The following is a 14,681-nucleotide window of genomic DNA, read 5'->3' on the forward strand; positions in this document are numbered from 1 at the left end:
TGGTTGGTTCAAAGGGCTCTGAGCACTATGGGACTTAACTACTGTGGTCATCAGTCCCCTAGAACTTAGAACTACTTAAACCTAACTAACCTAAGGACATCACACACATCCATCCCCGAGGCAGGATTCGAACCTGCGACCGTAGCGGTCGCGCGGCTTCAGACTGTAGCGCCTAGAACCGATCGGCCACTCTGGTCGGCGCTGGAGAAGAAAAAGGTCGGCATTTACAGTGGCTGTTGGTACGAATTTCGCCGTTTCCGCCAATCTGGTGTTGTCAGTGTAGGGTCTAAAACCGGATATTTTGTGCTTATTTTGCATGTGACATACCACTGGAGACCTTACAATTGTAATTAACTAGTGAATACACTATAAATTATGACTTCCTTTGAATAAATCATGGAATAATAAAATTTTCGATGGTTTAGTAACAATGTGACATTTTACCCCCTTTAGTGTTCTAGGATTAGGCTCGCTCTCTACGGTAGATACCGTTTCCGACAATTTCTCACCAATAGTGTAGTTGTACAGTACTGCATTTCTTTTCCTATTTATGAGCAGTATGTTACATTTATTTATGTTCATGGTCAACTGCCAGAGCCTACACCATTCATCTGTCCTCTGTAGCGCATTCTGCAAATCGATGCTGTCTTCTGGGGTTGCTGTTGCCTGTAAACGCACGTTCCACGTGTGTCGGTGAGCATTAATTACGCAATAATTTGTTTTACTATATTTAATCACTCTTTGGCTGTTTTACGTAAGATGCTGAAGACTAATTTATAGTTCTCGTGATCGAAAAGTTAACTAACAGACTGTCGTGCAAGAAAAATGTTGGCGACAGATTTTCAACTCTGTACGATGGAAAGTGGGAGGACTCTATCAGGAAAGCTTTGCTAAAAACAAGTTTTTATTTGTGAGACCCGAGTTTCTTCCGGCGTATACAATGTTCAGATAAAAATACGGGAGTGCAACCGGATGACGTTACCGGCAACCGCCGATATTTCGACGGGAGTGCAACCTACAGGTTTGAAAGCCGCCGACTCCAAGGCACGTTCCTCGAAATGTTCCATTAACAAATTGGCAGTAATAGGTGTCTACCGGCTTCCTTTCGTAACTCTGTCTGGTCGTAGGACTAGTCATTCAATAAAAAATGAGTGGAAGTCAACACGCGTCGAAATAGGTTCGTTAATTCAGCACCAAACCTAACCTCTGTCAGACGTAACGAATCAGGAGGAGGAACACGAGTAAAGAGAGAGAGCACATCAAAACTTACTAGCATATCGGAGTCATTCAAACGCATTCCCTCTAATGGACGTAAGAAAGCCGCCGAGTTCTTAATGTGGTGCTCAAACCGACCTACTGTAGGGCTCAACAGAGTACCGAGGAGTTTTTCTACACGACATGTCGGAGCACCAATGTTAGTCACAATCTGACAAAGAGGAACTCCTGTCTCGTGGACTCTAGGAGGGGAGGGGGGGCATGGTTGCGTATAGCCAAGGCCGAGCAACACAATGAGTATTAATACCCCTGATGGTCTCCTGTGATAAGAAACTTTCCTTCAGGAGACTCAACATTTTTTGTCGGGTCAGCGCCATTCCTATAAATACACCGAATCAGACAGTAAACACTGCGTCTTTTGAACGTAACCCTGCTCGTCCAAAGCAACGGCAGTATTGCCCTCGCCCGCAGGTAAAATAACAATATCCGGATCAACTCTAACTGAACATAACGTAGCCCTTCAGCTCTTGTGATATTACTATTGGGTGGACGTGTGCCAGTCAAGACACGACACGCCTGCCTCCTAGCCGCCTCTGCAGCATCAGGAGGTAGGTTAGAAACACCCTGTTCAACAGTACTAATAAAATCAACCACTGGCAAACGCTTGGGATCGGTGCAAAATTAAGCCTTTCCCTTAGCATGGGTAAAGCTGCGTCGTCAAAAGCTCCCTCCGTGAGATTGATCACAGAACGTCGAGATGTAGTATTAGACTCCGAGCCACGGAAACGTTCAATCTTCGCCAAATGTCGGGCAGTTACAGAATAAAATTCACAGTCAGACTGTGACCATGAAGTACCGTTTAACCAATCCTAAAAGAAAGCTTTTGATGTGGTATCTCTTCACTCCTGTCTGACTCAGTACGGTTGATTGAGATTTGGGTTGGCGCTGAATTAACAAACCTATTTCGACATAAGTTGACTTCGATTTATTTTTTATTCAGTGACTTTTTATTCTACGAGCATAAAGATGGAGCAGCGATTGGAAGCCAGTTGTCACCTATTATTGCCAATTTGTTAATGGAAGATTTCGAGGAACATGCCTTGAAATCGGAGGTTTTGAAACCTGCGTGTTTTTTTCCCCAGATACGTAGACGATACTATTACAAAATTTTGAAAAACACAGCCCTCAGTTGCGAACACAATTTGTAACCGAGGTTTCGGTGTCACAAGGGACACCTTCTTTGGACAAAATGAAAACTAAATGTTACAGCATAACGTACAAAAAAAATACGAAAGCTGCGGTCATACCTGACAGCGTCAGAAAGTCGGAATTAAAATAAAATGCAACAGAGGTGCAAGCCATTAGGGGCTGTCATGTGTCCTCTGCTACAGTCAACACAAAACTGAAACATGACTTGTGCGCCACGGCAACTTCAAGACAATACCGCCATCTGGTGGCTAATTGGTAAAACAAGGTATTTTGTAAACATCTCTCGTACCTGTAGAGAGGGAAATAAACAAACACCTGTACGGTGTACATGAAGTAATTACAGTAGCGGGTTGCTGCATAATATAAAATACAACTAATGAATGACTGGCTGTAGTACAAAAATTCCAGAATAAATGCATAAAGAAGACATATACGAAATAATCCATTACATGACATTACTGCTTGTTATAATAGACACGTTATAAGAACCAAAAAAGTTTTTTTTAATTTACTTGTATGAGCCGTAAAAAGTAGAAAGAAAAGGTATCTCTGAATCTGCAAGAAGTAGTTGGTGCATCAAAGTGTTAGATCTCGTCAAGCAGCGGCTTTATACCATTGAAATAACTTCTTTCGCGCAACTGCACCCGCTCGTTGAGAAAAAGTCCGTCATTCGAAAGTAAATGCTCGAAAATTTCCAGCTCCTCCAAAATATCAAGTTTACGCCTTTTTTTCAATATGCAAAATTTCCAACTTCTCAACTCCTTTAGGAGAGTGCCCTGTGATAAAAAGGTGATCTGCGAAAGATGAATTAGGGGCACACGAACCGTTTTTCCTCAGAAAATGTTCTTTACAGCGAATTGAAAAAGACACGTCCTGTTTGACCAATATAATAGGCACCGCAAGTGTCACATGAAATCTTGTAGACACCAAAATTCTGTAGAGGGCTAGTAGTTGACTTTAAATTATGGATGACATTTTTTCTCAAGTTGTTATTTGTAGAAAAGGCGATATTACATTTGTATTTAATCCGAAGCAACCTTTGAATCAGGTATGACACTGGACCTAAAAATGGAATTGAGAAGAATTTTTTTCTCCGATTTTTCTGGGACGCTGATGAGAGAAACAAGTGTAGTACCATTCTTGCCAATCTTCTTTCTGAGTATATCATCTACCAACCGAGCTTCGTAACCATTATTACCCGCCACGGTTTTGGTAAGATTAATCTCATTATTAAAGTTTTCTTTCGAGAGGGGAATGTAAGTGCTTTGTGAATAGCCGAGAAAAAGAAAGAATTTTTGTGAGAGGCTGGCTGCGTAGAAGTAGCTGGAACGATTTAATCAGTTTGAGTCTCTTTACGGAAAATGTTGAAGGAAATTCAGTTTTCAATTAATGACAACGTAAGATCGAGGAAATTTAATTGACGATTTTCATTTTCTAGTTCACAAGTGAACTTAATATTATCATGAAGATCATTAAACAGATTGAAAATGTGGTTGATCCCATCAGGAGGACCTATGTAGACTACAAATAGATCGTCAACGTATCTACAGTAGCACAAAATGCCCAGATCTGTAGCTGAAAACAACGTAAAGAATTTCACCTCTAACGAATTGATAAAAATATTGGCAAGAATTCCGGCTAGCGGGTTCCCCATGGCTAGGCCGTCATTTTGTTGGAACAGTTGCCCATTAAACTGAAAGTAATTGTACTTAACTACAACGGTGATCAAATTCATAAAATCTGTAATTTCTTCATCACAGATATCTTTCTCAAACCTACGCAGATTTTCGTCCACAATCTTAAGTTTCTTGCATGGGAACATTGGTGTAAAGGTTTTTTATGTCTAACGAAACAATGAAGTAGCCTGATCACAGTCTATATCCTCTACTTTGCGAACTACAGCAGCACTATTGAAGACAGAACAGCAGTGAGTGAAGACAAAAGACTTTTTCAGCCGATCATGTAAAAATCTAGCAAGCTCATGATAAGCACTGTTCTGACTGTTCGAAATCGGACGAATGGGATGGTCAAGCTTATGTATCTTAAACTGCGCTCATAATTTGGGAGGTTGTGGATTCATATTAATAAGTGACTTTTTGTGAAATGGCTTAAGCAAGAAATTGGCGTTGTTAACAGCTGATCTGATTTCTTTCTGGAGGAAGGGAGTAGGATCGACTTGCAGTCTAGAAATACCATTTTCTTCTAAAAAAGATATGGTTTTAGAAATATATTCTTCATTACATGCAATTACTAATGAAGAGCCCTTATCAGCTTTCGTTATAAGAGCGTCATTATCTTTAAGTTTCTTATCAATATTTCTAATCAAGACCTTGTCATTACATGAGGCATTATGGGAAGCAGCCTGACATTTACTAAAAACATTTGTTACATCATAAGGAATCCTAGTTTGCACAGCACTATCCATTTTTATGCAGTCTAAACCAGTTTTCAGGTCTACAAGGACATTCTGCACGACCTACTTGTTAGTCAAATCTGGTTTAACATTATACTTAAGCCCTTGTTCTAACCGACTAGTTTCTGCTTCTGTAAAATTGATATTAGTCTTATTTAAAACTCTGTGATAAAATACACGGTCACTTTTTTTTAATTTTTCGAAAAAGGCAGAAAAGCTTACTGATTTTCTTTTCATGCCTGTACATAACACCTTGTTTATAATTCTCTAAATAGTCATTAATTTGTGACCATACAACATCGATATTGACGTTAAACAAATCATGGCAAAATCTTGTAATTTCAAGATACAGATCGTAAGCCTCTGCATTAAGAGCGTCTTTTGTTATTTGGGCTCAGGGCCGGCCGGAGTGGCCGAGCGGTTCTAGGCGCTACAGTCTGGAACCGCGCGACCGCTACGGTCGCAGGTTCGAATCCAGCCTCGGGCATGGATGTTTGTGATATCCTTAGTTTAGTTAGGTTTAAGTAGTTGTAAGTTCTAGGGGGCTGATGGCCTCAGATGTTAAGTCCCATAGTGCTCAGAGCCATTTGAGCCATTTGGCCTCATGGCAGTGACATTTTGAACGACTTTTTAGAACACCTGAATTCAGTTCACCCGAATAGTGGTTTCACGATGAAGATGGAAAAGAATGGCTGTCTTCCCTTTCTTCATGTGTTGGTTAGGAGGAAGGTGGATGGCAAGTTTGGACATGCCATTTACAGGAAGCCTACTCACACTGACTTGTATCTGCTGGCTGGTAGTTGTCAATATCCGGCTCAACGTGAAGGGGTAGTTCGTACCTTGGTTCACAGGGCCCATGTCATCTCGGACCTGAGAGTTTGTCAGCTGAGCCATCTCGAAGTCATCCTTCTTCAAAATGTTTATAGCGAAAGACATATTAGATGTGCGTTGCGCTATCGACTAACTGTGCACTGAGTGAGTAATGAAGTGATGATAATTACGAGATGGCACCATCGTCTACGGCCTTTTTGCGTTACGCAGCGAGCATTTCGAACAGGCATGGTCGTATTTTGCGGAAATATGATATGAAGTGTGTTTCTCGACCAACAACTAGGATCAGCGTTCTATAAGGTTCCGTAAATGGTGAGCTTGGTTTGATAAGACGGATGTCTACCGTATTCCTTGCAGTTGTGGCATGTCGCATATTGGCCGGACTATGAGGACAGCTGTGGAACACCGTTGTACTGAGCATAAGCGTCACACACGCTTACAACAGCCGAGCAAATTCGCCACTGCAGAACCTTGTCTTGGCGCCGGTCATCCTATGGAATATAACAACACGGAGATTCTGGCATGCACTTCCAGATGATGTTGATGACGATGTTTGGTCTGTGGAGCGCTCAACTGCGCGGTTATCAACGCCCGTACAAATTCCCAACCTTTTCTCAGTCCAATCTCGCCACTATCATTAACGGTGATGAAATGATGAGGACAACACAAACACCCAGTCATCTCGAGGCAGGTGAAAATCCCTGATCCCGCCGGGAATGCACTTCCAGCTATTGAGATAGTGTTATTAAGTAAGTTGTGGAAATTAAATTAGCAAGTAACCTTATAAATAGAGATAGCGGCTTTTGTTTAAATTCTGCGTCGATCCTGCTTTCTCAACTGTAAAAAAAAAAAAAAAAAAAAAAAAAAAAAAAAAAAAAAAAAAAAAAAAAAAAATCCAATTGCACAGCGCTTACACGCTGCAGTTTTGCGTTGAAAATGGCAGCGTGTGCTCCTGTCGAAATATCGACGGTTGTCCCTAAAGTTATCTGAGCAAGTTTTTTGTTGTTACTGCATCCATTCGTTAGGCGCATTGAACAAAATTCTGAAACTGAAAAACCGTTTTGTTACTCTGCGTCACTGGAGTTCCGGCTGTTACTTTTACCATAGTTTTCTGTCACTCTGCGGACGACATTGTAATCTTCTTGCTGTGACTGTGAATAGTTTCTGGCACCTAGCAGCTTTGTTGTCATTATTTCATCTTCCGTTTTGTTTTTAATATTGTACTATGTAATTTTTAGTGTATCTATTTTTAAATAATAATATTGTGAAAAGGAAAGTTGCTATTCACCATAGAGCGGAGATGCTGAGTCGCAGATAGGCACAACAAAAAGGTTGTCACAAATATAGCTTTCGGCCAGTAACGCCTTCGTCAGGATTAGATGGCAAACACACACATACACACTCACGCAAACGCAACTCACACACCCATGACTGCAACTGAGGCCTCAGTTGCCTGAGACAGCAATCATGCGTGTGTGAGTTCAAATGTTCAAATGTGTGTGAAATCTTATGGGACTTAACTGCTAAGGTCATCAGTCCCTAAGCTTACACACTACTTAACCTAAATTATCCTAAGGACAAACATACACACCCATGCCCGAGGGAAGACTCGAATCTCCGCCGGGACCAGCCGCACAGTCCAAGACTGCAGCGCCCTAGACCGCTCGGCTAATCCCGCGCGGCATGCGTGTGTGAGTTGCGTTTGCGTGAGTGTGTATGTTGTGATGTAACAAAATAAAAGTGATGTTGTTATTCAATGGAAAAGTTGGATTTTGAGATTTCTTACTGTTTTATCAATCACAATTGGCGTAAGAATCATGGATTGACCATTGTCATAAAATATTGCATTATGAAATGTGAATAGCCCTTACTTGCAGTTTCGCGTGGCTTGAAGTAGTCACAGCTAGCATGCTATTGATTAAGAAATTGCATTGCCCGCATCTCGTGGTCGTGCGGTAGCGTTCTCGCTTCCCACGCCCGGGTTCCCGGGTTCGATTCCCGGCGGGGTCAGGGATTTTCTCTGCCTCGTGATGGCTGGGTGTTGTGTGCTGTCCTTAGGTTAGTTAGGTTTAAGTAGTTCTAAGTTCTAGGGGACTGATGACCATAGCTGTTAAGTCCCATAGTGCTCAGAGCCATTTTTTGAAGAAATTGCATTATCGTCTAATTACTTCATGATCGTAGATACGATCATACCCGGTCGTGAAGTTATTGTTATGACAAACAGTTTCCTAAGGGACCAGGAAGTTCTTAAGGGCGCAAGAACGACTGTAACTTCACACAAAAGGGAAATTCTCTGTAATCTTAGCAAGATGCATAATTAAAACGAAAATAATACTGAGGAGATGATAGGAATGAGCGCTGCTAAATGATTAAATATTTCCAGAACAAATATTTATTATAACTAAAACATATATCGTACCTTATGCTTAGTACTACAATGACGGTAGATTTTTATGTCCGTTTCATGTCCATTTAGCGCTCTTTTATATACTCATTGTCCTCTTGAGTCGCCCGTGCGTCGTCACGATAAGTTATAACAGTTCTTCTTTTTACACGCCTCTCAAACTTAGACGGAGCTCGTTTTTATACATGTAGTAAAAATTAGATCAGATCACCACAATCTGCGTCTGTCTTCCTTGAGAAAAACAGTACAAGTGTTTAGCGCTCAGGGCTTCATTTGTTCTCCAGCTAACAAAATAGTGAAGGATCGCATATCGATCCGTATTCTTCTGTTTATATTGCCGCCCAAAGACGATGAATTACATTATTTAGGAAATTCCACCGTCGCCATGCGACGCCTTATTATACAATAATCATTCTTTATGAACAAGTATTTGCCTTCTGGCTGAAAGTGTTAACTACTTGCTGTTTTAATGAAGCCAAAAATAGCGAATACCACAATGTGTGTGTTTGTCATCTAATTCTGACGAAGGCGTTACTAGCCGAAAGCTATATTAGTGACAACCTTTTTGTTGTGCCTATCTGCGACGCAGCATCTGCGCTCTATGGTGAGTAGCAACGTTCCTTTTCACAATATTTTTACGTTCCATCCTGGATTTTCAAATGGTTCAAATGGCTCTGTGCACTATGGGACTTAATATCTGAGGTCACCAGTCCCCTAGAACTTAGAACTACGTAAACCTAACCTAAGGACATCACACACATCCATGCCCGAGGCAGGATTCGAACATGCGACCGTAGAGGTCGCGCGGTTCCAGACTGAAGTGCCTAGAACCGCTCTGCCACACCGGCCGGCCCTGAACTTCCCATTGTTTTCTTTTTAAACAATTAAATACCAAAATGTCACAAATTTATTGATACCTTTATTTGTTTTGATGCATGTGTGAACCATTAATGCGTTTTTGTTTAAGTTGGCATGGAGACAAAGGGATACCATAAAATACATAACGTATTTTTTTTTTCGGACATGCAAAGCCTTGCAGTGATGCATTGTCACTCCAACAGGAAAGATTATGACTTCGTTTGCAGGTAGAAATGTAATAGGTGCCGTATTTGTACGGTGACGGTGAGAAAAAGAATGGAATTCGCAGGCATACATCACTTCTAAGCAGCTCCGCCTGCGACGTTGTAATTCCCAGGAAAGGAGTGCGCGCACCGTTTGTTGTTTTTGGCGTCAAAATACGGCCCGGGTTTTGTTTGCCTCTAGGGGGAAGGCCACGCGCATCGCAGAAGCGTTGCTCCGGTCCGCTCTACGCATGCGCCGATGAGCTTTCGGCTTCCCTCGTCAATGCTCGGCAGGATTCGGCAGCAGCTCCGCAGTCGAGCAGCTCAACAGTTGCGGAGTGGACGCCTCCGGGTGAGGTCGTGTGTACCGTGAAAGTGCGTCGCGTAGTTGCGTTCCGCGCGTGTTCGCGTTCTTGTTTTCAGCGTGTGTGTTTATTGTTTACTGTAGACGTGCGCAATCCGACTGTTTTGTGCCTGCCGCCTTGTAGCAGTACCCTACTCATTTTTTATTCTGTGTCTCTTCGGTCAATTTAGAAAGAGCAGCCTTACAGCGATAGAAGTGAGCAGCTCGTCGCGTACGTGCTGCCAACTGCATTCAAGTATTGTTATGTCTGGTTTGCTGAGGATATGAGGCATCTTACGATGCTGTGGCCGTCCGTCCTAGTGATACTGGTGGCGACAGCATGTGCGAGTGCGGACAATTGTATGCAGCTGCAAGACAAGCCAGGGTATACCGTGCCACCAGGAGACATCTCAGTGGAGTACGGTAAGCCCCTGGAGATACTGTGTGTGTTGGACGCCGAACACAAGGCCACCGCAGGAAGCAACGCCAGCGACATCGCGTTCGAGCGGAACGGGTCCCCCGTCCCCTCGAAAAATGTACAGGTGGTGAATTCAACCACGGCACGCCTTTACATGGAACATGCTGAACCCGCAGGCAACGCCTACTATTACTGTTTGCTCAAACCCAGCGGCCGAGAGCCAACCACCGTCTGCATGAACCGCGTCGATGTTGGGTACCCACCGGGGGATCTGAAGATTGAGAATTTCACGTGTGTTTCTAGACACTTGAAAAATCTCAACTGCACTTGGCAGGTTCCCGAGAACCCGATAAAAACCACCTACAGCATCAGCTACACGTACGGTTTGCCAGAGACGAGATACCTCAACGGCGTCAAGTGCCCAGATAAGAACAGTCCAAATTTTGGGTACTGCTACTGGGACGGTAAAACAGATCCGTTGTACCGCGAGAAGGATGAGACCTACTATTTCAAAATATCTGCAGAAAACGTTCTCGGCAATCACACATTCGAGGAAATCGAATTTAACCAGTGGGCACACGCACTGTTGGACAAGCCGGAGTTTCTGAATGGTTCATCGAAAACGACCAGTAGCGTGTACCTGCATTGGCAGATAGATCCGAACCTGAAGCCGCTGCCGCTGAAGTACAAACTCCTGTACAAGTCGGAGACGTCAGAGTGCGACACGACAGACGAGTGGAAGCAAGTGGACACCTCCGATTTCAACTGGAAGAGGTCGTCTTTCAATCTCACCGACCTGCCGTACGCGAATTTTCTGTACGACGTGCGGCTGTATATAGCTCCGGCCAAGGCGAAGGGGGACGACGTGTGGTCCGAACCGGCGACGTTTACTTTCAGAACGGAACCGATGCCTCCCACATCTCCACCAGATCTCGCCCCGGGCAGCTTCCAGATCATCGGGAAGGAGTCTACGCGCGACGTTCTCATCTTCTGGAAGAGGCTGCCTCGCTGCCGGGAGAATGGAGACGATTTCCGGTACAAGGTTGTGGCCAAAGAGGTCGGCACAGCGAAGCCAGAACTCGAGGATCCCCAACCCAAGTCATCGTACGCCAGGTTCAGTAACCTCTCGCTGAACGCGTATGAAGTTTCCGTGTATGCGGTGAACAAAGAGGGCAGCTCAAAACCGGCCGTTATACTGATACCCGAGAAGGTGCGGACACCGCCTCAGGCTTCGAGAATCGTCACGGTCGTCAAAGAGAACGGTGTTGTACAACTGAATTGGGACAGGGCTTTTCCGGAAGTGGGGACGAAGAAGGCAGAGACGTTCACAGTGTTTTGGTGCCAGAATGAGCAGCTCACCAGTGTGCACTGCTCGGGATTGCTCAACTCGGCGGTGGTGAGCAGCGAGAAGGCCGAAGCGACCATCCAGACGAGGCCCGGGAAGGTGTACGAATTCGGCGTGGCTGTGAACGCGGGCAACGCCAGCAGCGGCATTACGTGGGTCACCTGCACCTTGAGACCGGACAGCGTGTACGGTCGAGTTTCCATGCCGATCGTGCTCAAGACGGCGGCCACCTTTCTGGAGATCAGCTTCAAGGTGGACTGCCTCAATGGACTGAAGAGCGCCCACTATCAAGTTCAGTACTGCGCCATAGACGGGCCCACGAAACCAGAATGCAGGTGAGGAGCTGTCATTCATCTTTATCGACACGTATGCATAATGAATCACAGCTGAACGCGTGACATAGCTTATTTTGTATTGTATTTTTTGTATCCATTCCGAATCTTGTTGAACTCCGTAGCTGTTAACCAATTAGAGATTAACCATATTACGTCACTGCTGGTCTGTTATTTCGAAACCGCTACTGTTTACGTCGTACTTCTAATTTGTTCCACAATGCGTGTTAGGGAAGTTGCCTGTCTATATTCAGGTGGATTAGTGATACACGCGAGTGTTTCTTTTCTTTGCTGTAGCTGAGTGCCTTATCTATTTCGAAGATATTCGAGCAAAAAGCACACCGCGTGTTGCATGTACACCTTTGTGTCATTGAATATCACAGAAAAAAACAAAAAAATTGTGTTTGTGTATGCTAAACGTGTTTTTACAATGACCTATAGTGTGCTTTTTACTGGAACGACATGTAAATAGCCATGTTGTCATTTATGACGTATGCGTTCAGTGTCTTGTTACGCTAGTGCCAGTAGCGAACTGAAGCATAAAGCAGGCAGCTGGCTACATCCGGTAAACGAAATACTCATGTAGACCACTGATCTATTTGGGGTCTAGTGTAGCAGGGGATACAACCCGTCGGCTTTGGACAATGACGTCACAAGTCGCCAGAGAGCAGTTTATCATTTTCGCTTTTGCTGTTATGTTTCAGTTTCGTTTTTTAACTGATTGCTTAATAAAGTGGATCTGTTTATTCTATCTCGTGAGATTTTTTTAAAAAAAGCCAAAAAACACTTATCAGCTACTGAAGGGAGCTACAACACTAAGAAGAATCGCTTCTCGTTTGGCGACTTGTGACGTCATTGTCCAAAGCCGACGGGTTGTATCCCCTGCTACACTAGTCCCTCTATTTGAAGCCATTGAATCGTGTCATGAAGAAAAAAAATGACTTACAATTATCTTTGTTTCGCCTTCGTTGTCAATTTAAGGTAATTGACCGCAACCAAATTTGATTGCTTTGATCACCTTCGGGTTCTTATGGCCAACTTCAGACGGCTACACTTATTTCAGTGCCTGGTCAGTATTGATGGCAGTATGGCATCTGTAGTGCGTAACGATATTTATGTAATTTGCACCACTTTTGGTGATGTATGCTGTGTGAATCTCTCCTTGGGTAAATACTGCAAATGTAATGTCGTACGTTACGTAGATTGCGTATGATCATTTGTAGGTGTACGTGCGTTTTGCTTACAATAAATCTTTCATTTCTTAAGGGTATTAGCCTAGATTGTATTCCACGTGGGAAAAAGTACAGTCAGTCGCAAATAATGCATATTGCATATCCAGATTTCGGTCACTGTCTGGCCATCTCCAGTGCAATATATGCTAATTAAAACATTAAGCCTTTGACGTCAGTAGCCCGGTTAGGACTCTGTGCAATATAAGTGGTTTTAATGTCTTAACTTATATTTACTGCAATTTACATTACACATGACCACAGACTGAGCGACTGATGTCTGTACCATTTACCACTCTAAATAAATACAGTCGCTAGGCACACTTGCTTTTCATGGAATGAAGCCAGAGCGAGTAGCGAAGGGAAGCCATTGAGGGGGGGATACTGGCTTAGATATTAGTGTATTAAAATCGCGACACTGCTGTTCCGCTATGACCACTAAAGGCACCGTCGGCACTTTTTTTTTTATGGAGGTTGTAGTGACAGACTGAACAGTAGCTACTTCGAGAACTATTTTAAGTAGGGAGGTAACTGTTTGATAATGTGTTTACGAAGCCAACGAATATGTCAAGACATTCGCATATACTGTAGGTTACTTATATCGCATTCTATACTTATGATTAATGGCACCTATTCCCGAGAAGGTGCCGATGATTTGTCGGTTTTTGTTTGGCTTAAATTTTCGCCCTTGGTTCTCGGGGCACCGTATTTGTTAGTATTCCTCCATGTTAATGACGTCATCGGTGTATCGGCGCGGCATCGAATTGTTTTCTACAAATATGCTAATGGTATATACGACTGAAATCACCTAATGTATATTAGTTTTGCACACTTACATTTGTGTCACGTGCCTTGTTTAAGTGACACACACATTAGCATACAGGGTCAGTCAGGAGGAAAGTTATATGCATATGAGTGTTTCTGAACAAAAAGATTTCATTTGGACGTAAGCCTTATTCCGAATGGGTTTCCGAGGTAAAAACATTTAGTATACGTTAATATTTATTTTTTTGTTGTATTCAAACATTGCCATTGTTTACAAAAACCACAGTAGTGTACAGGAAGTTGAGACAATTTGATACAGGACATCTGTGTTTTATCAGGTTGGGAAACTACCTCAAATTAGCCTACAGAAACTACCAAAGCCATAGCCCATGCGTTCTCTCTTCGTGCAAATTATTATCCCTAGCGAGAAAATGAATAGGCCCCGTTTTGTAGGAAATTTAATGTAGTTTTATTTTGTACTGCGACAGGTTTTCGCTGGAAGGAGCGGTTTTCCAGTTACCCAAGAAAAGCGTACAAAAGTGATATTCAATGTGTTCTATCTCGCGGAAACCATTCGGAGCCGGCCGAAGTGGTCGTGCGGTTAAAGGCGCTGCAGTCTGGAACCGCAAGACCGCTACGGTCGCAGGTTCGAATCCTGCCTCTGGCATGGATGTTTGTGATGTCCTTAGGTTAGTTAGGTTTAACTAGTTCTAAGTTCTAGGGGACTAATGACCTCAGCAGTTGAGTCCCATAGTGCTCAGAGCCATTTGAACCATTTGAAACCATTCGGAATAGATCATGCATCTGTATGAAGTGTTTTTTTTTCACAATCACTAATACTTTCACATCTCGAAGCATGTACCTTTTCTCCTGGCTCACCCAGTATGAAAGCCGTCCGTACCGCACAGTAAGTGGCGCTAACCACAAAAATATTTTCATGTCGTACAGAAGCAGAAGTCATGCTGCTGACGATACTTGCAGATGTGATGGAAAAAACGTAGCCATCTGAAGATGAGCATGACGGCCAAAAACCGGTCATGGGAGTAATTTAAATCTTTTTTACAGGTGTTATTTATGATTGGTTACGCCCATTTTGTATTGTTTCATACATGTAGG

The 14,681-nt window shown here is 43.2% G+C and overlaps 1 protein-coding gene across 1 annotated transcript in view; it reads left to right on the plus strand.

The window, feature by feature from the left end:
- The first annotated feature begins 9,462 nt into the window (after positions 1–9,462).
- Positions 9,463–14,681, plus strand: part of LOC126481776 (cytokine receptor-like) — a 274,432-nt gene continuing 269,213 nt past the window's right edge. The window contains exon 1 of the mRNA XM_050105731.1: positions 9,463–11,574. Within this exon, the coding sequence (XP_049961688.1) occupies positions 9,761–11,574 (1,814 nt within the window). The 5' untranslated portion in view covers positions 9,463–9,760. The remainder of the gene's footprint in view (positions 11,575–14,681) is intronic.

The sequence above is a fragment of the Schistocerca serialis genome, chromosome 5 (assembly GCF_023864345.2).
Source record: "Schistocerca serialis cubense isolate TAMUIC-IGC-003099 chromosome 5, iqSchSeri2.2, whole genome shotgun sequence".
Classification (NCBI taxonomy): domain Eukaryota; kingdom Metazoa; phylum Arthropoda; class Insecta; order Orthoptera; family Acrididae; genus Schistocerca; species Schistocerca serialis.